Source organism: Stylophora pistillata, chromosome 5 (genome assembly GCF_964205215.1).
Source record: "Stylophora pistillata chromosome 5, jaStyPist1.2, whole genome shotgun sequence".
NCBI classification, from domain to species: Eukaryota; Metazoa; Cnidaria; class Anthozoa; order Scleractinia; family Pocilloporidae; genus Stylophora; species Stylophora pistillata.
This window is the reverse complement of record NC_142523.1, coordinates 35,941,059-35,964,014: the sequence shown is the minus strand read 5'-3', so window position 1 is coordinate 35,964,014 and position 22,956 is coordinate 35,941,059. Positions and strand designations below refer to the sequence as shown.

Below are 22,956 nucleotides of genomic sequence, written 5' to 3'. Positions count from 1 at the left end.
TTCTGTGAACTTTTATTTTCTCTCAACATTTACGAAATAAACAACACTTGTTTGATTAACAAATCATTTATTTCAAATTCTCTTCTGTTTTAAGTTCATTTTATTAAGTTATTTTCAGTAAAGAGGTGTGAAAAAAAATTCTTCGTATATATACCAAGATATTTGGTGGGAAAATTTGAATGAGTTTCCACAGCGTTTCCTCTGACAACTTTTTTTACACGAAATTTTATAGAGGTTCCTTCTAAATTTCGTGCAAAATAAAAATTGGAAAAAAAACCAATTTGAAATGCAAATTTTTCCTTAAAATACCATGCAAGGCATAGAGAGGTCTATTGGAATTAATAAAAAATTATAGAATTGATCATTTTTCTGTTGATATTGTTGCTTTTATTTTTCTTGATGCGTATTTTACCCAACCAAAGCTTTTTATTGCAAGACTTTCCATAATTTTTTTCTTTAAGGATGAGAGATCTTTACTGCAGCCAGTTTTCAAGTGTAACACAGAATGGAAGATTGAAATGCACCGAAAAAGTCATCAACGATTTGAATTTGTACAGAGAAATTAAATAAAAAATTTTGGCAGCTCATAAGTTAACCTTGGCTTTTAGTCATAAGGGCTTACTAATTCTTTTTACTTGATCAGAGAAAGAAAGCGTATTTTTTCTGAAATTATAAAAATTGTAGCATGAAATTAATTTGGACATGAAATGGGGTGAAAAAATAGAGATACTCTACTGGTTTTGTTTTAGCTACGAGAGCTTAGAAATTTCATTATTACGCCTTGAATGCCTAAAAAACCTAATTCCCAAAGAAATTTTAAAAAGATTTTGAAACAAAAAACTTCAGCTGCCGGAAAGCCGAACCATTTTAAATCAACGCCTCGATTTCTTTTTTATTAAAAAAAGGAATCAAATGATTAAACCGAGTTTTCTCGTGGACTGTGATTTTATGTCAACTGCAATAGCAAAGAAATTTCACAATTAGGCTTCAAGTTCTGCGATGTTTTGAGGTCAAAACCATCAAATTTTTGAAAAATATTTTTCTTTTTTTAATTAATTCCCGAGTTACACCGAATGACAGCAGTAAAGATCTTTCCTCCACTTAAATAGATAGATAAATAGATTGACTACGTTAAGTTGTAAAAAAATCCAAATAACTGGCTCAGAGTTCATAGTGGACAAGAGTTAGTCTTGTCAAGTACAATCTACGTTGAACGATTTGCCAATTAACATCGATGTTAAAACAATATATAAAGCGTTACATAAACCAGAAAATGGGCAAACTTTGGGTTACTAAAGAGTTCAAAGAGAATGAAATCTGAATGTCCAAATTTTCATTTTGAATTCGCGTGGTTTAAAAAGTTGTCCTGGTTTTCTTCAAAATGTTTCACGATTGCAAGAAATTAATAACATCAATCCTTAAATAACAATAATAATAATAATAATAATAATAATTTAATATTTATATAGCGCAAATTAGCATGTAGATATGATCAAATGCGCATCACAACACTTTTCGGGGGACTTTGGCCGGACTGCATCAGCAGCCAAACAATCGAAGGAAACTTATTTGAAGATGCCCCCTCCCCCCCAATTCCCAGTAAACAGGCCAGACCTCATCACAGTAATCTCGTGAGTGGGTTCTTTAACGTCCCCTGCCTAACCAAATTAACTAATTAATAGATGCAGGAGACGGGACCTACGGTTTATTCGTCCTTATCCGAGAAGACTAAAATGTCTATTCATTTCTTGATATTAAAGAAAGGTAGCGCATTCTCCTCAGTTATTTTAAGACCTTGAGTGTTAGTCCGGCCGGGGCTCGAACCATCGACCTCCCGCACAATAGTCCAGCGCTCTAACCAATTGAGCTAACCGGGAGGCTTAAATTTACTTTTTCGCCATCATTGATATGTGAAATACTGTACAAAATTTTAAAAGATAATAAAATTTGAAGCTATAAAGATGCTTTGAATCGCGCTTAAGTTCTTGCTGAAAACATTCCCGCTACTCAATTTTAAAGAACGCTAATGGAAAACACATGAAACATTTCCGTAAAATAAAACCCTATACTATTCCAATTTAAAGCCGAAGTCCCAAGGACAATCTGTTGTTTTTGCCATACATTGTTTTCTTAATCATGTTTGCAAAATAAAGTATGAAAATCTTGCCAAAACACGCATCCTCTCGTAACTTTGCTGAAAAAAAAATTGGAAAAAACGTATGGACGCTCTTGATGGTAGAGTGCTCTTGATATGGTTTTACTCATTGATTTATGGTTAATAGTCAGCCAACAGAACGGGAAGAATGGTGAAATTTCGCATATTCTTTTCCATCACCACAGTTTTCTTTGTGACGACTTGACAGCGAAAAACTCATATCAATGGTCTTAAATAATTTTTTTCCCGTCCCAAGTGATAGCTGCTTTTTCCTCGATTTAAAAAAAACTATACAACCAAGTGAAATTGTAAAAATATTCATTTCTTAGCTGACGAAATGAATCCATTTGTACTGGTTTGTGTAAATTTAAATTGTAGCTGGAGAATTTTTTTCTTAGTATTTATGACCAGGCACTAGATTTTCAAATGTGATGGTTCCAATCCCGCAAGAGAACATTGCATTAGTGCATGGGTTTCAAAGAACAGAATAAGAAAGAAAAAAGAAATATACGCGCAATCAAAGTATATTGTGCGATCACTTAAACGATTTTGAATTATGGTCGTAAAGTTGAAGCAAATGTCCTCTTGCAAACTTGGAACGGTCTCAGTTAATGAGACAAAAGAGGAAATATGAATAGCCCATTTGCGAATTACCCTCGGCCTCATTTTCAAAACGAGTCCTGGTGCTCATTCTTTCATATGATAATAAGTTTTCATTCACATGCAAATTAAATTCATTTTCACAAGAATGGTTTAGCACCAGGTCTCGTTTTGAAAATGAGGCTAAGGGTAATTCGCAAATGGGCTATTAAGATGGCACTGAAGTTGTTTTTATATTTCAGTTTGACAAACAAATGTCTCTTTGTCGAGAAAATTAATTCTACTGAGTGAAATATCAACTACATCAATTTCCCTTTTACTTGGCCAATTTTCATTAAGTTTGTAAAGTATTGCTGTTGTTTTAAAATAAAAAAAAGAAATGATAAACTGAAAAATTTCTAAATGTCAATGTGATCGTCTCTGTCAAGTTAAAAGCAATCGGTCATTTTTGTCGTGATGTTATTGGGTCTTATTGGCCAGAGCGCATTTCGAGTGTCGCCACAGGCATCCCAAGCTTTGTTGATGCACGCGTCCAAATTCTCAACGGTTCCTCGCGTAACTTAACAACGCGTAACACTTTCATGAAATGATCTTTCGCTTCTTTTCGAGACGCGAGCTTCGGACGCCTGTGGCGTCGTTAAACTAAAACCGAAGTCGAACATGTCATAAAAAGCCGATCGGAATTCGAAATAAAAACAAGCAAATTGTCAGAAGCGCAAGAAAACGCGCAAATAACCCGATCACGATTGGTTTTAGTCTAAATTTGATTGGCTGAGGAAGTGACACATTGCAAAGTAAAGCAAAACCAAAACAATTCCAGATTACTTTCGATATTCGATTGAAAATTGCTCTAAAAAAGTTAAGAAGCGTTCTATCAAGTTGTGACAAGTCAAGTTTTGCTTCGTCTGTGAAGTGTTTTTGTTATGTTTTGTTTAGGGTTTAGGTTGACGTTGTGTCGAAAAAGTCACAGAGTCTGTCTGAGGCCATTGTAATTAAATAGCTTTCTATAGAGTTGTTGAAAAGAGTTAATGTGGCAGCATTGCGCAGTGTCGCAGATGATAACGTGGTTTGTGAGTCGATGGTGTCAAGTGATGCGTTAAGAAATGAGAAAAGAAAAATAAATTTTATTTAACTCAATATTTAAATTTTAGACTTCCATTTGGTCTTTTTCAGACTTGTTTTGTTACAGTGCCACCTTAACAAATATCACCATTTTGTAGCATCAACTGAGATGGAGCCGAGATACTTCTTGTTAAGCAAACAAAATGAGCGATCACCCAGCGTGATCAACAGTTTATTATTTCTAGTTTTCAATTTTTCGTTTCAGTGTTCTTAAGCCATTTTAAATTATAGACCAGTTGATCTTATTGTAAAAGCAATGCCACGAAGTTTCCAGAAATAAATGACACAAAATAGTGGCATATAGGTGTAACTCCCATTGCGGGCCTATGTTCACGTAAACATCCGGGCAATCTCCCATGTGCTTTGAGAGGAAAATTCGTCACGTTCATTTTCGAGAATGTTTGATTGCTATTTTATTGTCATTGTTTGAAAACCCTAAGCTCGAACAGTCGGTGAGTTTTCATTTCAGTTGTTAATGTTGTAATTTCGTTTGTTTTAAGCGTGTTTTCTGTTTGCAGAAAACCTCTCCTTTACTGGCGAGTCGAGTTTTCGACTCGGGCAAATGTTTCTGTGAAATAAACAACAGTTTTCGACTTCTACGAATTGGTCGTGGAGTTTAGAGGTTTAACTTGTTCCATAAGAGGATTTGGAAGTGGTGGAGGCATCGTAATTTTGTTTCGGGTATATTGTTCGGTTGGAACACTTCGAATTTGGAATTATGGAAGATGACCTTGAGCTACATTTGAATTCTTCGCATCAACAAGCGAGTGATTGTACACACGTGACCGCGTTAGGCGGTTCAATGGAAATGGAAGAAGAAAACGGCACAGGAAACATTCAAGTTAACTCGCGTAACGATGTTGAAGACGTCGAGGGATATTTGAACGAGAAGAAACGCGCTCTAAACAATTCGCGCTCCGGCTATGTTGGAAATCTGACCAGAATATACAACGAAATTACCCGTTTGATGGAAAACGGCGGAACCCAGGACGAAATCTCAAGGGAAATGGAAAATTTTAACGATGGATGGATTAAATTTGTGGATGCTCATGATAAATACTGCAAGTGTTTGGTTGTTGGTGTTGACGCTTCGGCGTTGGAAAAGGCTGAGAAAGGTTATAAGGAGCAAATGGAGCGAAAATTAAATCTCGATACCGCTGTAAAATGGTGGCGACCCGAGTATCAGCACAGCAGTGTATTTTCAAGCTTAAGACGTAAAGGCCCGGGCAGTAAAGCTTCCAAATCGAGTTCAAAGACATCTTCGAGTACGGTGTCCCGAAAAAGAGAAGCTCTTGCTTTAGCTCAGCTTAAGGTCCGCCAATTGAAGATTCGCCAGCGATTGGACGAAGAAGAACAAGAGATTCGAAGGAAAAGAGAGTCAATGGAAGCCGAAATGGAGGCAGAAAAGGCTGCTATGTCATTAAAAATTTATGAAGAAGAAACAGGAGAAGAAGGAAGAGGCATGGAATTATCAATTAGTCATGAAAGGGAACATTGTCAGCCACCTAAATTACAAGGTGTGACCGAACTAAAGGGTACTTTAGAGCCCTTTACAATGAATCGAACTCCATCCCCCAAACCACAAGTTTCTACTATTCCATCTCTGTCTACGACTAATTATTTAAATGAAACAGTATCTGGATCATTTCTGCCACACCCCAAACGGGAAGCCCTCGTCGTTCCTGCCTCATCGTGTAACTCAGCTCAGCCAAATGGTTACGCGACCTTACAACCAGTCTCTCATCTGTCAAGTTCCAAACAACTTAGATTTACATCCTCCTTGGACAATCCTGCCTCTGGAACTGTTGGTGGCGTTACATCATCTGTGACACCTACAAGTAACACAATCATAAGTTCGTTAACAGTACCTGTGTTTCAGCCCTGGGAATTGCAGCACACTACTTCCCGCTTGCCAAGTGGGGATTCGAAACCCTTGTTTGTTGATTCTGTAGTACCCAGTATTAAGTCTTCAGAAGCACTGTATGAACAACCCGTCAGAGAATCGTAGTCTTCTGTTTGGCAAATGCCGCGAGCCCAGACATCACAAAATGTGACGTGTAACACAACACCAGCACAGCAGGTACAGTACTTTGACAGTGGAAGGGAAATGGTGAAGGCACTGAGGCAAGTGGTTACCTCGCCAAAAGTCGAATACCTCAAGTTTGATGGAAACCCACTTAGATATGTGTCATTTATTCACAACTTCGAAACTTATTTGGAACAGGACAACCCTGACGACTCTAGGCGTCTCCAACTACTGATCCAACACTGCACTGGAAAGACAAGAGAAGCGGTCGAGAGCTGTGAGAATTTACCAGTTTCTGATGGTTATCGAGTGGCGAAAGAAACATTACGCGAGAACTTCGGAAAACCGCACGTAATTGCAGATGCGCAAATTAAGAAATTGCTACGTTTACCTAGGCTGAAGAATGTGGATGGACCTTCCTTATTAGAATTTAGTAGACACTTAGACACTGCTGATCGAACCTTGACTGGAATGGGAACTGAATATGTAGCTGACCTTAATCACATGAACACTTTGAGAGAGCTAACCAAAAAGTTGCCAATGTTCCTCCGAGCAAAATGGACCGAGTGCGCTGGGAAAATTATAGTATCAGATCGTAGACCTAAGTTTGGAGATTTTGTAAAATTTATCAAAGAACGAGCCAAGTTGGTGGACAATGAATTCGGACACGACATGAACTCTGAACCCTCTAAAGAAACAATTCTCGGAAGGAGTCAGGGAAATCAGAGCAAACCTCACCTCCGCTCATCAACGTTCTTGACTGGAACTGGATCAACCAGTGGTCGTCAGAATGAAAACAAGAGAGGGCCAGATTTCGTAAAGAATCAAGCTCCTTGTCTGGTTTGTTCCGAGCGACATGAAATTTGGAAGTGCGAAAGGTTCAAAGGTTTCACATATGGAGAGAAAAGGAAAGTTGTGCAAGAAGGTGGACTTTGTAACAAATGTCTTGTAAAGGGACACATAGCTAAGAAGTGCCCCAAAGTGAATTTCAAGTGCCAGCAGTCTAGTTGTGGAGGTAACCACCACACTCTAATGCATCGTCACACTACAGGAACCGGAGGAGAAGCTAATGCTGATGCTGAACAACAATCGCGAGCAAGACAAGAAAATGCTTTGCTTCCTAATGTTACTGGGGCCGGGAATGATAGAGAAGTAACTGTAGCGGCCACTGGGGCCGGAGAAAACCGAGTTTGTCTTGGGATCCTGCCTGTCAAAGTTCAAGGAAAGGGTAGCGACAGGATGGTCGAAACGTATGCTCTGCTTGACAATGGTTCGGAGGTGACACTGTGCCATGAAAGGCTGGCAAAGGAACTTAAGCTTAATGGAAATAGACTTAGTTTCACATTGACTGGAATGACGGGTTCAGCCCAGGTGGAAGGTTGCCTTGTAGATTTGGTGGTGAAGTCCTTGGATGAATCAGTTACTGTCGAATTGTTGAATGTGAAAACAGTCAATGATATGCCAATTTCTACAAGTTGTATAGCGAAGGCAGAAGACCTTACTAGGTGGCCTCATCTTCGAGACATTGACATTCCAGTGCTAGAATATGGAGAAGTCTTGCTATTGATTGGGCTCAAAGAGAATCCTGGCCTGTTCCTTCCACTTGAATGTAAATCTGGTGACCACGATGAGCCGATAGCTATCCGATACAGCTTGGGATGGACAGTGATGGGTCCAATGGAGGGTCAGAAAGGGGATCACGGTTGTTGCTCAGTGAATTTTGTCCACACGAAGGAAAGTCAGTGGAGGCAAAGGGGAGTCCACCCCAACACTGAGCCGTTTGATGTTAAACACCATACTGATGATGAATTCTTACATCGCCAACTCGAGCGACTTTGGAAAACAGATTTTGGTGACTCTTCCGTTGGAATAGATCCAACGATCCAACCATCCATTGAAGACAACAAAGCCTTATACAAGATGGAACAATCCCTGCAAAGAGTGGGTGACCACTTTCAAGTTGCTCTGCCATGGCGGGAAGAATTGCCTTATCTCCCCAACAATAAACCAATGGCGGAACAAAGGTTACAACTTCTGAAGAAATGACTGCTTAAAGATGGAGAGTTGCTTACGAAGTACCGAAGTACGATGCAAGAGTACATAGTTAGTGGGCATGCCCAGAGAGTTCGAAGGGAAGAGTTAGACGTGAGAGATCGACCAGTTTGGTACCTTCCGCACCATCCTGTGACCCATCCGTTGAAACCAGGAAAAGTAAGAGTGGTCTTCGATTGTGGTGCAAAGTATCATGGAACCTCCCTTAATCAGCAATTATTACAAGGCCCTGACTCGGCAAATCCTTTAGTAGGAGTATTGATCAGATTTCGCCAAGAATCTATCGCCATCGCAGCCGACATTGAGGCCATGTTTCATCAAGTTTACGTCGAGCCCAAGGACCGGGATGCGTTGAGATTCTTATGGTGGCCCAATGGAGACTTGAACGAGGAACCGCGAGAGTACTGCATGGTGAAACATCTATTTGGGGCGACCTCTTCTCCATCTTGTGCAAACCTTTGCCTCAAGAAAACAGCATCGATTTATCAATCAGAATTCGACCCTGTGACAGTTCAAACCGTGAAGAAAAACATGTATGTCGACGATTTGATGAAGTCTGTAAATTCACCAGAGATTGCAATAAGGCTGTCTTCACAACTAAGAGAATTGCTGGCGAAAGGTGGCTTCAGGTTAACAAAATGGCTTAGCAATGACCGGAAGGTGTTGGCTGAAATACCACAATCTGAAAGAGCAAGTTCAGTGGTCAACTTGGACATAGAAGATTTGCCCACAGCGTGTGCGCTTGGTTTAAAATGGAATGTAGAGACTGACAAATTCATCTGGGAGGTGTCAGCCAAAATTCAGCGATTACTGGAAGAGAAGCCAATGACTAGACGTGGAGTGTTGTCAGTTGTTAGTTCATTATTTGATCCACTTGGTTTTATCTCCCCCTTCATAATGAAGGCCAAGCTATTACTACAAGAACTTTGTCGGAAGAAGGTGGGATGGGACGGTGTCATTGGTGAACAAGAAAGGGTTCAGTGGTTACACTGGCTAGAAGACCTTCCAAAATTGCAAGCATTCCAAATCGAACGATGTTTTAAGCCGAAGAACTTTGGCGAAACAAAGAATGTTCAGTTGCACATTTTCTCAGATGGATCTCGTGTAGGGTATGGAGCAGTAGCCTATCTACGCCTTGTTGACGTTTTCGACAACATCCATTGCAGCTTTGTCATGGGAAAGGCACGGCTGGCCCCCATCCACGAAATCACGATTCCAAGGTTGGAATTATCAGCAGCAGTTATCTCAGTTAGGCTGTACCAGATCATAAGTCGAGAAGTGGAAATCAAGATAGATCGAGTGAAGTACTGGACGGACTCTACTACCGTATTGAAATGCCTTAAAAATGACACCAAGCGGTTTCACACCTTTGAGTCGAATCGCCTTACCATGATCCGTAGCATATCATCCACCTCAGATTGGAGATACGTCAACCGAGATGAGAATCCAGCAGACGATGCATCCAAAGGCTTGAGGCTTAACGAGATGATCAAGAACAAGCGGTGGTTAAATGGGCCAGCGTTCCTTTGGGAAGAAGAATCCTGTTGGCCAGCAACCATTGAGGTGCCCCCCTTGAAAGATAGCGATCCTGAAGTAAGAAAGGAAAGCCGAATCTACACCACCGTTGCTGTTCAAGATTCAATAGGAAGTTTGATACATTACTACTCTTCATGGTGGAAATTGAAGAAAGCGTTTGCGTGGATTTTACGCTACAAGAAGTTTCTCCAGAGCAAAGTTTGCAAGCAGGAAGTATACGATGCATCTCCTCTAATTAGTTCAGGAAACATAGTTAGAAAACTAACCGCACTCGAGCTGCAAAAGGCTGAAGAGGAAATGGTTCGTCAGGTCCAGAAAGCTACCTTTCCAAAGGTGTTCGAGGCACTCAGTAACATCTCGCCTGGCGCAAACAAACGGTTGATGAAGAAGGCACTAAAGAGGGAGGGCTCCTCGATATTCCAATTGAATCCTAAGTTGAGAAACGGGTTGCTGGCAGTTGGTGGAAGACTAGAGAGTGCTCCTGTAAACGAAGATTTGAAGTATCCTTACATTCTACCCAATAATCACCATGTGACAGAACTAATTATTCGGCACAACCACGCGAATGTGGGCCATATGGGCCAGGAATCTGTGCTATCATCACTGAGAGAAAGGTTTTGGGTCATAAAGGGACGCTCTGCAGTACGACGTGTATTGAGAAAGTGTGTTGATTGCCAAAAACGAAAGGCACCCACCGGAGAGCAGTTCATGGCAAAGTTACCTGAAGACAGGATCACCCCACATAAACCTCCATTCACATATGTCGGGGTGGATCTTTTTGGCCCCATAGAAGTAAAGCAGAAAAGAAGTAGAGTCAAGAGATATGGATGTATTTTCACGTGCTTGTCAGTCCGTGCCATACACATTGAGGTTGCAAATACTTTGAATACAGATTCTATGATCAATGCATTGAGGAGATTCATTTGCCTGAGAGGATGTCCCGAGGAAATCAGGAGCGACTGTGGAAAGAACTTAACTAAAGCAGACAAGGAGTTGAAAGAATCGATTGAAGAATGGAATCAGCAAAGGATCGATGGATTCTGTGCTCAAAGAGGAATTCAGTGGATCTTCAATCCACCTGGGGCAAGCCACATGGGAGGGGCATGGGAAAGAATGATCAGGTCCGTACGTCAAATCTTGAAGGCCCTATTGAAGGAACAAGTGGTCTGTGACGAAGTGCTTCACACCGTGCTGACTGAAGCGACTAACATCCTCAACAGTAGACCCTTGACGCGAAACAGTAATGATGTTATGGATGAAGAACCGTTGACCCCAAACCATCTTCTAAACTTGCGACCATGTTCCAGTTTGCCCCCAGGAATTTTCGACAAAGAAGATCTTTACTGTCAACGCCAGTGGAGACAAGCGCAGTACCTGTCAAATCTCTTCTGGAAACGGTGGATTAGTGAATACCTCCCGACCCTTCAAGAACGAAAGAAGTGGAATGAAGCAAAGGAGAATCTGAAAGTGGGAGATGTCGTTCTGTTAGCTGACAAAAACTTTCCCAGAGGACAGTGGCCACTCGCGCGAATCATTGAAGTCTTTCCTAGTGAAGATGGGCTTGTGCGTTCTGCAAGAGTTAGGACCAGTTCCACCGTCATGACCCGCGCGAAGCGCCAAAGACAGAGGGAGGTGAAAACGACAGTGACTACCCTCGTACGACCAATTACGAAGCTGTGTCGTCTTGAATTGTCAAATTCCTAGTTAGTTAGAATCATCCGGTGATTCTTCAATCACACTTTCATGTAGCACCTTGACGTTATGGACGTGTCTGTGCAGCGTTACAAAGTTTTATTTGACGCAGACTCTGATCTAACCTTATAGACTACAATGGCCTGGCATTTGACATTTGCAACATATTTTGAACTGGTGTGGATCTATATGGACGACAAAATAATTAGGTGTATTTACGCCGGCACCTGATGACATTGATCTAAGATGTGGTCAGTTAGTTTATATTGCTTGTATTGAGTAGCTTCGCGTTATTTCACGTTAAATCGCACTGGTCGCAGATAGCCTTTGTAAATGAAATAGTTTGTGTAAATTTCATTTAGGGGCCGGTGTAACTCCCATTGCGGGCCTATGTTCACGTAAACATCCGGGCAATCTCCCATGTGCTTTGAGAGGAAAATTCGTCACGTTCATTTTCGAAAATGTTTGGTTGCTATTTTATTGTCATTGTTTGAAAACCCTAAGCTCGAACAGTCGGTGAGTTTTCATTTCAGTTGTTAATGTTGTAATTTCGTTTGTTTTAAGCGTGTTTTCTGTTTGCAGAAAACCTCTCCTTTACTGGCGAGTCGAGTTTTCGACTCGGGAAAATGTTTCTGTGAAATAAACAACAATAGGAATAAAAATGCACAACTAGTGCGATCGCTCGTGGTCTGTACAACAATCCGTACCATTACTAATTAATCCAAAAACATGGCGGCTAATTATAAATTTGAACTATTCAACACTTACAGTACCCAAGAAAAATCCCATTCGTAGATAGGGCTGTCTTCATATTTGATATCTAGATAGCCACCACTTTTGCTACTGTTATTTACAAATTTAAAAATTCTTATCTTTGCATGCGCCGTATCCTCTTCAAATTCCGGGTTTCTACCTTGTTCTTCTGGTTAGATTCTTTAACCTTTGATACGTCTTGCATCATTCCTCTTCCTGATGATAAAAAAAAAGTAAATGTTATTAGGGACGGCTCGATGTTTTAAGTCTGGGAAAGATTTCCGTCTAACCCCATACTTCATTATGCATTCAATTCTTGCATAAAGGAAAGCAGAGGCAAAACAACAGAATTCCTTTGGGACTACAGCTTTGTTTTTGATTGGTAGGGGGTTATACAGAAATCTTTCTCAAGTCTGCACTGAGACCAGATAATACTACTAAACCGTTTTATACCTCAACATTACTATTTATATTTTCCGCTTGTCCTCTCTACATTTTCTATAGTAATGAGGATTTGTTTGACAATCTAGAGCCTCTTAGGTGGTGATCATTCGCAATATTCTCATGACCTCAACATTTGTCGGTGAATTAAGATGTAAAACTGAAAGGATAAATTAGAAGCCAGCGCTCCTAGAGTTTACGGGTTAATAGGACTTATAACATAAAGAAGTTTGAATTGAAAAATTTGTCTTATTTCATTTTTTGTCTTTTAGTAGGAATTTGGTAAAGTTCTCTTCAAAAATTTCCTTGGTAACGTTCAAATGCATAGAGAAGACCCCGAATTAACCTAACTTTGAGTACAACATAAGCGCTGGACCCAAATATAATGATAAATTTCTGTCCAAATTTTTTGACATCCAATTAAGTGTTCTGCTTTGCAGAGTCGAAGAACCGCTCAGACCAAACACAATTTCCACGTGTTGACTCGTTTGACTAAGGTCCCACAAATTGTTCAGCTTTCCGAGCGATTTCAGGTGAACATTTAACAACCAAATGCTCACCTTCTGTTAGTTTTACAAAGGCTTCCTTTGTCCTTTGTAAAGTCGAGCGTTTCATTTCTTCCAGAGGCCAACTTTTCTTCAGCGCAAACGATACAACTCGTCTTCACCCTTCAGCAGACAGCGTGATATTCTGAAAATTCCAAAATTTCTGATGAATATGGAGTACCCATTCCAGCCAGTCATCTTGACTGAACGTCATAGAGTTTGTCCGAAAGTTCCGTTTGCACGCTTATTATGAATCAAAAAGAAAGAGAAAACCATTGTTTTTTACCAATTTGCATGCGAATGGAAAAACATTACTTTTGGTTTTCAAACTGACTTGCAAAAATTAAACTATTGTGAAAGGATTTAATTAATTCGCCAGTCAAAGCTGGCGGCTATATTTCCGTAGAGCCCCACACAACGGTTCTGTAATAAATAATGTGAGGAAGAAAACAATAGTTTGCCGTTGGGATTTCATGGGATTTTTTGGGATTTTCATTGGGATTAAGGATTTGGGTTAGATTTCCGCACAGTTCAACATTTCATTACCCATACAGTACTTGGGTAAAGACAACTATGGCAAAAACAATAGATGGGCCAAGGGACTTCGGCTTTGATTTTGCTTTACATAAATCTTACCAGGATTTGTTCAGGATAATACAGAAATCTTTCTGAATAGGCTAACCCCAACGGTTTTCAACTAATTTAAAATTTATTATGAAGGAAGGAATCCAAATTGAGTAGATGGTGCTTTTATTCTCCTCCTTGGGTAAAGAGCATTAGGAACACCCGCTTTAGTTCTTTATCCTCGTGTGTTCTGGAACAAGGCGTTGTCGATCACGGAGTTTCTGAAGTCCTTAGGGCAAAGCTTAGGAATAATAAAGAAGATAAAAAAGAATAATGGGCAACCTAATTGAAAGGAAATGCCTAAGGTACAGTACTCGCCAATTTTAATTCGCGAAATTCTGAACCACACACCTTTCAAAGATGGGCGACGTTAGCCTTTCATTCCATAAACCTTGTTACGAGACAAGAAAAAAATTCGCATCCGCGATCGAATCTCTTTGTAAGATTTAGATAAACCTGCCTCATAAGATGAAAATTACACCCGGCTAAAGAAAAGGAATAATTTTTATTCTTATTCCGCGCTTGCCTTTCGGATTGGTTTTGAGAATTTGGAAATAAATGGAAGAATACCCCGAAGTTAATATTTTTCTTTATTCTTGTTACCTCCCTATTTGACACTACATCGATTCCATAAGCGAAATTACTGATTGGGCACTATCAGGAAGAAGATGGTTAAAAGTCTTATTTGTTACAAAACAGTAGTCTCTATCTGACATCTCAAAGTGGGGGATAGATTTTGGTGTTCCTGTGCCCTCAAAAATGAACATTCGAGTCAAACTGTTACGCGGCGCTGATTGGTTACTTTTAGGAGGGTAGTGGCAAGATTTTGGTGTTCCTGTGCCCTCAGAAATAAACGGACACCCGAGTTAAGTCCTTCCGCTGACCAAAACACAAAAGTCTTAAAAGGCTCTGCCTGTAGCGTCTCCGACAGGCGACGTAGACAAAAGGATTTGCCAAAGTGTTTAAGAACATCAAGGCCATTGTCAGGGTGTGTTCCAAGCCGAGGTCTTCGTGGGAAGTCTGTTTACATAAGTCCACTGCTATACGTATCTGTGGGGAAAATATGGCTCATATTAGTTGCCTGGTAGTGGTTAGAAACTGTAAGTGTGCCCGGTGTAATATTTAGCATGTAATGAAATAGCCGAGTGTAGGAATTTAAGAATTCGTTATCAAAAGATCTATGTGACTATAGGTGCATCCGGTAATTTTTTGATAAAGGGGAGGGGGAGTTCAAAGTTTCTGTGAGAATATATTATTTACACCATAGCCCAAGTGAGTTGAGAAATATTGCAAGGCAAGTCAGTATAAGATGTTTCTTATTGAGTGGCATTATGCATTCCTGTCGCTATAAGGCGAGCGTTAAAAAAAAGATCACAGTTCTTATGGCAGAGGGATGGGTATAGCCCCCCCCCCCGGATACTCCACTAGATCCACCACTGGTGAAGGTCGAGTCTCTCAGAAAGTGAAGCTTAACGTTTACTAGCCCGTCATTATCAATTCGTTTTGTCTTCACCATCTCTCTCCGTTCCGATTTCTTAATGACGTATGTTCATCTTTTTTTCATTTCTTTTTTTTCACATGTCTTATTTCTGTTTTTCATTTGAAGATAGCGGGGAGAGTATAAAGAATTAAATATTAAGCATGACCTGACAGAAATACCTGTCGGAAATATCCAATCTGATGCTCACTTCAGGGGCTCTAATCATACTTTAAATAAGTTAAATTACTTTACCTTAAGAATGGTTTCGGAATATGACACGATGAACGAATTCGCTTCGATTCAGTCATGCAGTGCGTTTTGTTTAACTGGGAACGTACCGAATAATTGTTCAGGACTACAATCGTAGCTTTGATTTTTTTTTTTATGTCGAGCTCCTCAGAGTTATGGCGAACAAAATTCACTACAGTTCACGCCTTGAATTTGCGGAGACGTTCCTAGATTTCGACGTACAAACGTGTGGCAAGATGTACACGTCCAACAAAATTTATGGAATTATTTAGGAAAATTTCGATAAAGAGATGCTGCAGCCAAGATTTGAAAATTTCTGTATGGTCGACCGACGCTCGACTGATAGCCGGAGATTTCTCAGTGTCTAGATAAATGTCAACAGAGGCATCGGACCTCTATCGGTCGACTGTCGGTAGACCATCGGCTGAAAAATTCGGGGACTGTTGTCCTTTATCGACTTTGGAGACCAACAGAATGCATCGTGCAGATTATATATATATAGATGAGGCCCAGAAGGCCGAAACAGTACTGTCTGCAGTTATATCATGATATATATATATATACAAATACTTTACGTACCAAAAAGGGAATGTTGCACAGACAGAACACGACAGCCACAGCTTTTGTCAATGAAACGAAAGTAGCTGTCGAGTCTTCCATAGCTCGTCTTGTGCTTCCATGAAATGGTGTTCTCCTTGATTTTAACGATTCTACAACGTGTACATTGAAAAGGAGGACTGCTGACACGCAAATGACACCTTGTGTGACGAGTATTCCAAGAAAAATCGTATCTGATTTTCCCGTTGGTGTTAAACTCAAGCTGCAAAACTGACCTGTGTCGTAGTAAACAAACTCTCCTACGCCGAAAAATGGCGGCGTGAAGAAACAGCAAAGCATAAAGAAAATAAAGATCACAGCAGTTTTGATTTTCTTCGTCGTGAAACTGCGTTGATGCTGAAATGGAAACGCGGTTACAAAAAATCTTTGAAAGCTCAATAGTGACACAATCCAGGCTGACCACAAAATCAAAATGGCGTTGATGTAACCAAACAGACCGCAAGTAATACGACCTCCCCACCAGCCACAATTTAGGAACGAAGCTACAGGCATCACACATTGCAAACCCAGTGATACAGTGTCCGCAACAGCAAGACAACAAATGAGTAGGTGAATTTGCTTGGCTGAAGTTGGCGTTGAAATTCTTGGTTTTGCTTTGAACACAGAGATGAGGGCGAGGACGTTGACCAAGAAAGCAAAAACGAACAGCGGGAAAATGTCCACCTTGAAACACGCTTTTTCTTCTTTGAATTGTAAAAGTGTTGTAGTGTTCATTTTGTCTACAGAATATTCGTCTGTACAATGCTGTACGCTTCTAACTTTAGTTTCAGAGGAACTTCATCGAACGATTGCAGCCTCGACGAGTCAGTTCTGATATATTTCCTCCACATCAATTGTTGTTATAGATATTATTCACCCGCTGTTTTCCGACCGTGACATTTGCCGCATTGCTAAAAAACATTCCAAGTACTTAGCAGCTCTTGCCAGTGAAGTTGTTAATTTTTCATGATCTGCTCAGCTGCCGCGATAACAAAAAAACTATTTCGTTTAAAATCGATTTCAGTAAGATCTGAATAATAGATATGAATAGCATTTAACACCAGGATATAAAAAAAAAAATCACCTGGATATATGCATTGAAATCAAAGCAAAATAAACCTTTTAAGAGTTTTTGTAATAATTCACACTATCTCGGGTCTGTCTCTTTTCATATTTAGTTCTGGAGTCTATTAATCGACATAATCAGTGCCTTTACAGGAGATTTTAATCTTAGCTATTGTTCGGCTGGTGAGAATTTTATGGCTACTAAAACGATCGATAGTTCGCGTATATGAAAGCAAAAAAGTGAAATAAGGCGTCATTAGACAGAGTTTGTTGCTACCGGCGGCCCCGCATTAAATACATTTGGCAATCTAAACAAGGCTTGACTTTTGAAAGAATGGCCCTCATTTGCTCTGGTAAAAAATTTAAACCACCTTCACGTGAATTTAGTGCCGCGTTTCATCGTATCTAAACGTTCATTTTCATGAAAAGTGTCAAGCAGGCTTAGAACCAAACAATGGAAGAACTTTCACGTACTCAACAAGATGTCTATTGAGAAGAAATCCAATTTCCATTTCCTGTCTAAAACCAAGCACTAAAGTAGGCTCTACTTTTAAAGTACTTAGAATAAATATCGTGGGACATATAATGGATCTGAGAAAACAAAAAAAAATATTTCTAGGTGTACAGATATATGAACGCAATTTTATTTACTGCCGGTTCGACATGAATTTTTGGCTTATCATTATTTAGTGTCTCTAACAATGACAGAAAAACCTATTTTTTTCCTCTGATTCTGGCTGAATTTTTGGCGAAAATGTGAGTTGCGCGCAAAGATTACAGTTAAGTAAACGAGATTAGCTCCGCTTTGTTCTAGAACCTCTCGAGATATTTCCTGATTTACGTGCATTTACGAGACTAACTGGCTTCCGACGCTTCCACGTAGCTTTTCTTGTTGCTATAAATGACAATTTTTAGTTGTTTGAAAGCACTTTTCAGGCCAAAAGTCGACAGACACATCTTTCAAATGCACACATCTTTCAAATGCAGTTTCCACGCAAACGCACAAAGTACGTAGATAGTTCTCGAATTATAGGTTTCTTTCGCTCGCACACAAAAAAACTGCGACAAAAAAGCGTGAGAGAAAAAAATATGGAGATTTTCTTTCAGTCGGTTTTCAAAAAAGTGAGCCACGTAAACATATTCATTCTTGATTCCACTCCAATTATGTTTCAGAAGGTGTTCAATATCTTCAGCGAAAAATATAAAGAAGACGCTACCAAATTATTCTTGCGATATCAATTGGGTAGAAAAATATTTTCAGGTTGAAATGGTCTAATTTCGAAGGTCAATCAACTATTTTTCTTATTCATGTTCTGAACAGACAATTGCGCAAATTATCGATGGAGTAGATGAAACAGATGTGACTGTATTCAACTGGGTGGAACAGTAATTGCAAAAGGTTAAAATGGTTTATTTGGAAGGTCAATAAATTCTGTGTCTGATTCACGTTCTGGACATACAATAAAAAAAAAATTCTATCAAAAAGATGAAAAAGATATGAATGGAGTCAGTGAGGCGTTTGGAAATCGTTTCTGTCCTCCGAACGATTAGGATCTGTTTTGTGAATAGGCCCCTCTTAAAACCGCTAATAATGACATAATTTAGCGACCATACCGCCGACAAGGAGCCATAATAACCCTGGGCTCAAGATTCCTCCGACTCTCTTTTTGTGTTCTCATCTGCCATTTTGATCTGTTATGCAGATTGGCGCTGTACTTTCGGTCCCAGACTCCCGTTCACGGTTCCTCGTTCCCTGCTGTTCTTCGTTCTTGGTGTTTGCATCTAATCTTTATAGTGCATAGCCTATATTGCACATTTCAGTAATTCATCTTAAAGCAACTTATACGTCGGACACTTCTATTAATATAGTGGAGGGAGGCAGACACTTCTATGAGTTGAGGGAAAGATCGCGGGGGGGAGTATGTTATACTGCTACCCATGCAAACACGGGACTCTCATTTTTCTTTCCAAATTAAAAGTTAAAAAAAAAACACATTTATTAGTTGTAGTGAAAATTTCCAGGAGTGGGGTTCGAACCCACGCGGACAATTCGTCCATTGGAACTTAAGTCCAACGCCTTAACCACTCGGCCATCCTGGTCTGAGTTGAACTCGAAATTAACTTTTCAGGTGAAAATTGAAAATGAGAGAATGCGAGGAACGAGCAGAGAGGCGTCTGGAAATCGTTTCAGTCTTCCGAACGATTCAGGTCTGTTTTGTGAATAGGCCCCTTTTAAAACCGTTAATAATGACACCATTTGGCGACCATACCGCCGACAAGGAGCCAAAATGACCCTGGGCTCGAGACTCCTCAGACTCTCTTTTTGTTTTGTCATCTGCCATTTTCATCTGTTATACGGCTCGACGCTGTATTTTCGGTCCCAGACTCCCGTTCACAGTTCCCCGTTCCCTGCTGTTGCTCATTCTTGGTGTTTGTATATAATCTTTTGTAGTGCGTAGCCTACATTGCGCAAAATTAGTAATTCATCTTAAAGCAACTTATACGTCAGACACTTCTAGGAAGATAGTGAAGGGCGACAGACACTTCTATGTTTTGGGGGAGGAGTGGGGGGAGTATGTTATACCACTATCCATGCAAACACGGGATTCTCATTTTTCTTTACGAAATTGAAACTTAAAAAAAAAAACATTTCCCAGCTATAATGAAAATTTGCAAGATAGTCAAATACAAAGTTTCCTTCCTACTTGAAACGTAAATTAATGTTCAGAAATTAAAAAACTACCAGGAGTGGGGTTCGAACCCACGCGGACAACTCGTCCATTTGAACTTAAGTCCAACGCCTTAACCACTCGGCCATCCTGGTCCGGGTTAAACTGGAAATGAACTTTTTAGATAAGAATTTAAAAAAAGACACTGTTGAAAACGAGAAGTGAGGTGTTTGTAAATCGTTTCTGTCTTCCGAACGATTAGGATCTGTTTTGTGGATAGGCTCCTCTTAAAACCGTTAATAATGACACTATTTAGCGACTATACCGCCGACAAGGAGCCAAATGACCCTAGGCCCGAGATTCCCCAGACTCTCTTTTTGCTTTATCATCTGCCATTTTTATCTATTATGCGGCTTGCCGCTGTACTTTCGGTCCCAGACTCCCGTTCACGTCTTCCGTTCCCTGCTGTTCCTCGTTCTTGGTATTTGTATATAATCTTTTATTGTGCGTAGCCTACATTTCGCAAAATAAGTAATTCATCTTAGAGCAACTTATACGTCAGACACTTCTATGAATAATTGCAATATATCAACAAAGTTGAAATGGTAAATTGGCCACCGTTACGATTATAAAAGCTGACGTTTCGAGCGTTAACCCTTCGTCGGAGCGAAACATTCGCTCCGACGAAGGGCTAACGCTCGAAACGTCAGCTTTTATACTCGTAATGGTGGCCAATTTACCATTTCAACTTTGTTGATGTATTGCAATTATTTCGTTACCCCCACCGACGCAGCCCCAAACAGTTTCTTTAGAAACTATCAGCCTTTATTCACTTCTATGAATATAGTGGGGGTGGCAGACACTTCTATGAGTTGGGGGAAGGGTGGGGGGGGGGGGGAGTATGTTATACCGCTACTCATTCAAATACGGGATTCTCATTTTTCTTTCCGAAATCAAAAATTAAAAAAAAAAAAAAACCATTTCCCAGCTGTAATGAAAATTTTCAAGATGGTCAAATACAGAGTTTCCTTTCTACTTAAAACGTAAATTAATATTCACAAATTAAAATAAACTACCAGGAGTGGGGTTCGAACCTACGCGGATAATTCATCCATTGGAACTTAAGTCCAACGCCTTAACCACTCGGCCATCCTAGTCTGGGTTGAACAGATTGAGAATTGAAAAAAGAGAACGTTAGGAATTAGCAGTGACAAGGAGATAGTGGAATTTTGATTGAATCAGCATGAAAAAGGTTATAAACGAGAGATAATGAAAAAAAGGAGAGTGGTTACCAGTGCCAAACGGCAATTTCTGCCCAATGTTGTCCAGGGTTCGCGTTTTGTCTGTGGAATTGCTCATTTATTATACGCCATAAGAAAACCCATTCATGTAATTTGAAATTTCTAAAACTGCTTTAAATCATTCTGCTGGATAATTTACATGCATTTTGCGCACCTGGTCTTTCCAAGGGCTTTCCTGTCCAAGCAAAGGTTAAATGTTTTGACCCACGTTCCCACGAAGTTTACTATGCTCTTTGGGAATGCTCTTCAATGCCAGGCTTCTCTTTGTAAGCACCTAAAGAACTGTATAGAGAAAAGTATGAAGAATATGTATAATGATGTTTTGGGTGTAAATTAAGGGCTAACCGGAGAACAAAGCTGTGCCAGCACTTAATGACTTTAATAATGCGTTGATCTTTCAGGAATACACGCGATACAGGCCTCAAGGTTTGTAGAGCTTGATTTAAAAATGTACAACTCAGCGTGTTTTGGTTCATATGTCAGAGTCTGAACGCTAGTGTCCGATGTTAGACACTAGTGTCCGATTTTAGACACGAGTGCCCGATTCTAGACACTAGCGTCCGATTCCATACACTAGAGTCCTCTTTAAGACACTGGTGTCTGATTTAATATACTAGAGTCTGGTTTTAGGCACTAGTATCCAATTTCAGACACTACTGTCCGAATTTGGACACCAGCGAACGATTTTAGACACTAGCGTCCGATTCCATACACTAGAGTCCGCTTTTAAACACTAGTGTCTGATTTCACATACTAGTCTGATTTTAGACACTAGTATCCAATTTCAGACACTACTGTCCGAATTTGGACACCAGCGAACGATTTTAGACACTAGCGTCCGATTGCATACACTAGAGTCCGTTTTTAGACACTAGTGTCTGATTTCATATACTAGAGTCTCATTTTAGACGTTATAGTGTCTGATTTCATATACTAGAGTCCCATTTTAGACACTAGTATCCCATTTCAGACAGTAATGTCCGATTTTGGACACTTGTGAACGATTTTGGACTCTTGTGAACGACTTTTGACACCACTCTCTGATTTTAGACAGAAGCGTTCGTTTGCACAAATGCGTAAAGAAATGACCACAATTTGGCTCTGCTGCGAACCCTTAAGAGTCAAAAGCAATAGTATCAACTCTAAGTTTAACCGCAAGGTCTTGCGATTGCTGGAAATTAAATGATCATGACATATAAAATTTTAACCACCTCAGTTAAAATTTTATCTCCAGAGGGGATATCAGCGGTCGGACGACCAGATCATCTTCCTAGCTTAATATACCGCTTTTTAAAACCAAGTCGGGAAAGAGATCTTTTTATTACAGAACTGTAACATTGTGGAATGCCTTGAAACCCATTCTAAATTAAGTGAATCCCTTATCATTTTCAAACGTAAAATGAAAGCCTTCCTTTTAAATCAATTTTAATGTCATAAATTTTAGATGCGAATAGTTTCTTAATAGTCTATAGATAATTTTTGAGTAATTTTTAATTAACTCAAATCAATTTTTATTGTCATAAAATTTATATGCAAATAGTTTCTTAATATTGTTTATTGACAATTTTTGAGTATTTTTTGATTATCAGTATTATTACTATTTGTCTCTGAAAGTCCCCACGGGGAGTTGATAATAAAATTTGTATTTAGTTCTTATTAACCCAGCGGGAGGTCTGTATGGGAGAATCTTCACCGAGGTCGCCAGTACAGAACGAACGCAGTGAGCTCTGCACCAGCGACCGAGGTCAAGATTCTCCCATACAGACCGACCTAGCTTGGTTAATAAAACGTTTATTATATGGCTGTGTCTAGAAAGCAACGGAACATTACAATCTTTGCAACTCTTTTCTAGACCGGTCTAGATGCCGGTCTAGATGGGAAAATCTGGACCGCTTTCAAAATTGATTTCAGCCAATCAAATTCGTGAATTCGGTGGTTCCCAGTCCTTGTGAGACACAGCCATACAATAATGTATTGTATTGTATCATGAAGTCAAGATGCTTTTGATTGTTAGCCAAATTCTCCTGGTAAATACCTCAGAATATGTTT

General features: G+C 39.8%; 2 protein-coding genes and 3 non-coding genes across 5 annotated transcripts; 1 reads left to right on the top strand and 4 right to left on the bottom strand.

Annotated features, from left to right (window-relative positions):
- Positions 1-4,186: 4,186 nt before the first annotated feature.
- LOC148731696 (uncharacterized) lies at positions 4,187-5,894 on the top strand. Its single transcript, XM_088761274.1, has 2 exons — positions 4,187-4,329; positions 4,396-5,894. The coding sequence occupies exon 2, from the start codon at positions 4,596-4,598 to the stop codon at positions 5,883-5,885; it is 1,290 nt and encodes a 429-aa protein (XP_088617400.1). The 5' UTR covers positions 4,187-4,329; positions 4,396-4,595; the 3' UTR covers positions 5,886-5,894.
- An 8,225-nt stretch (positions 5,895-14,119) lies between these two features.
- Positions 14,120-17,066, bottom strand: LOC111342873 (G protein-coupled receptor 52-like). The gene is made up of 2 exons (XM_022950003.2): positions 15,855-17,066; positions 14,120-14,596 (listed from the first exon to the last, which is right to left on the bottom strand). Exons 1-2 carry the CDS (start codon positions 16,605-16,607, stop codon positions 14,390-14,392), a joined length of 960 nt encoding a protein of 319 aa, XP_022805738.2. The 5' UTR covers positions 16,608-17,066; the 3' UTR covers positions 14,120-14,389.
- Positions 17,067-18,953: 1,887 nt separating this feature from the next.
- On the bottom strand, positions 18,954-19,037 carry Trnal-uaa (transfer RNA leucine (anticodon UAA)). The gene has a single exon. It is a non-coding gene; the product is annotated as a tRNA-Leu (tRNA).
- A 640-nt stretch (positions 19,038-19,677) lies between these two features.
- Trnal-uaa (transfer RNA leucine (anticodon UAA)) lies at positions 19,678-19,761 on the bottom strand. The gene has a single exon. It is a non-coding gene; the product is annotated as a tRNA-Leu (tRNA).
- Positions 19,762-20,679: 918 nt separating this feature from the next.
- Positions 20,680-20,763, bottom strand: Trnal-uaa (transfer RNA leucine (anticodon UAA)). The gene has a single exon. It is a non-coding gene; the product is annotated as a tRNA-Leu (tRNA).
- Between the last annotated feature and the right edge of the window lie 2,193 nt (positions 20,764-22,956).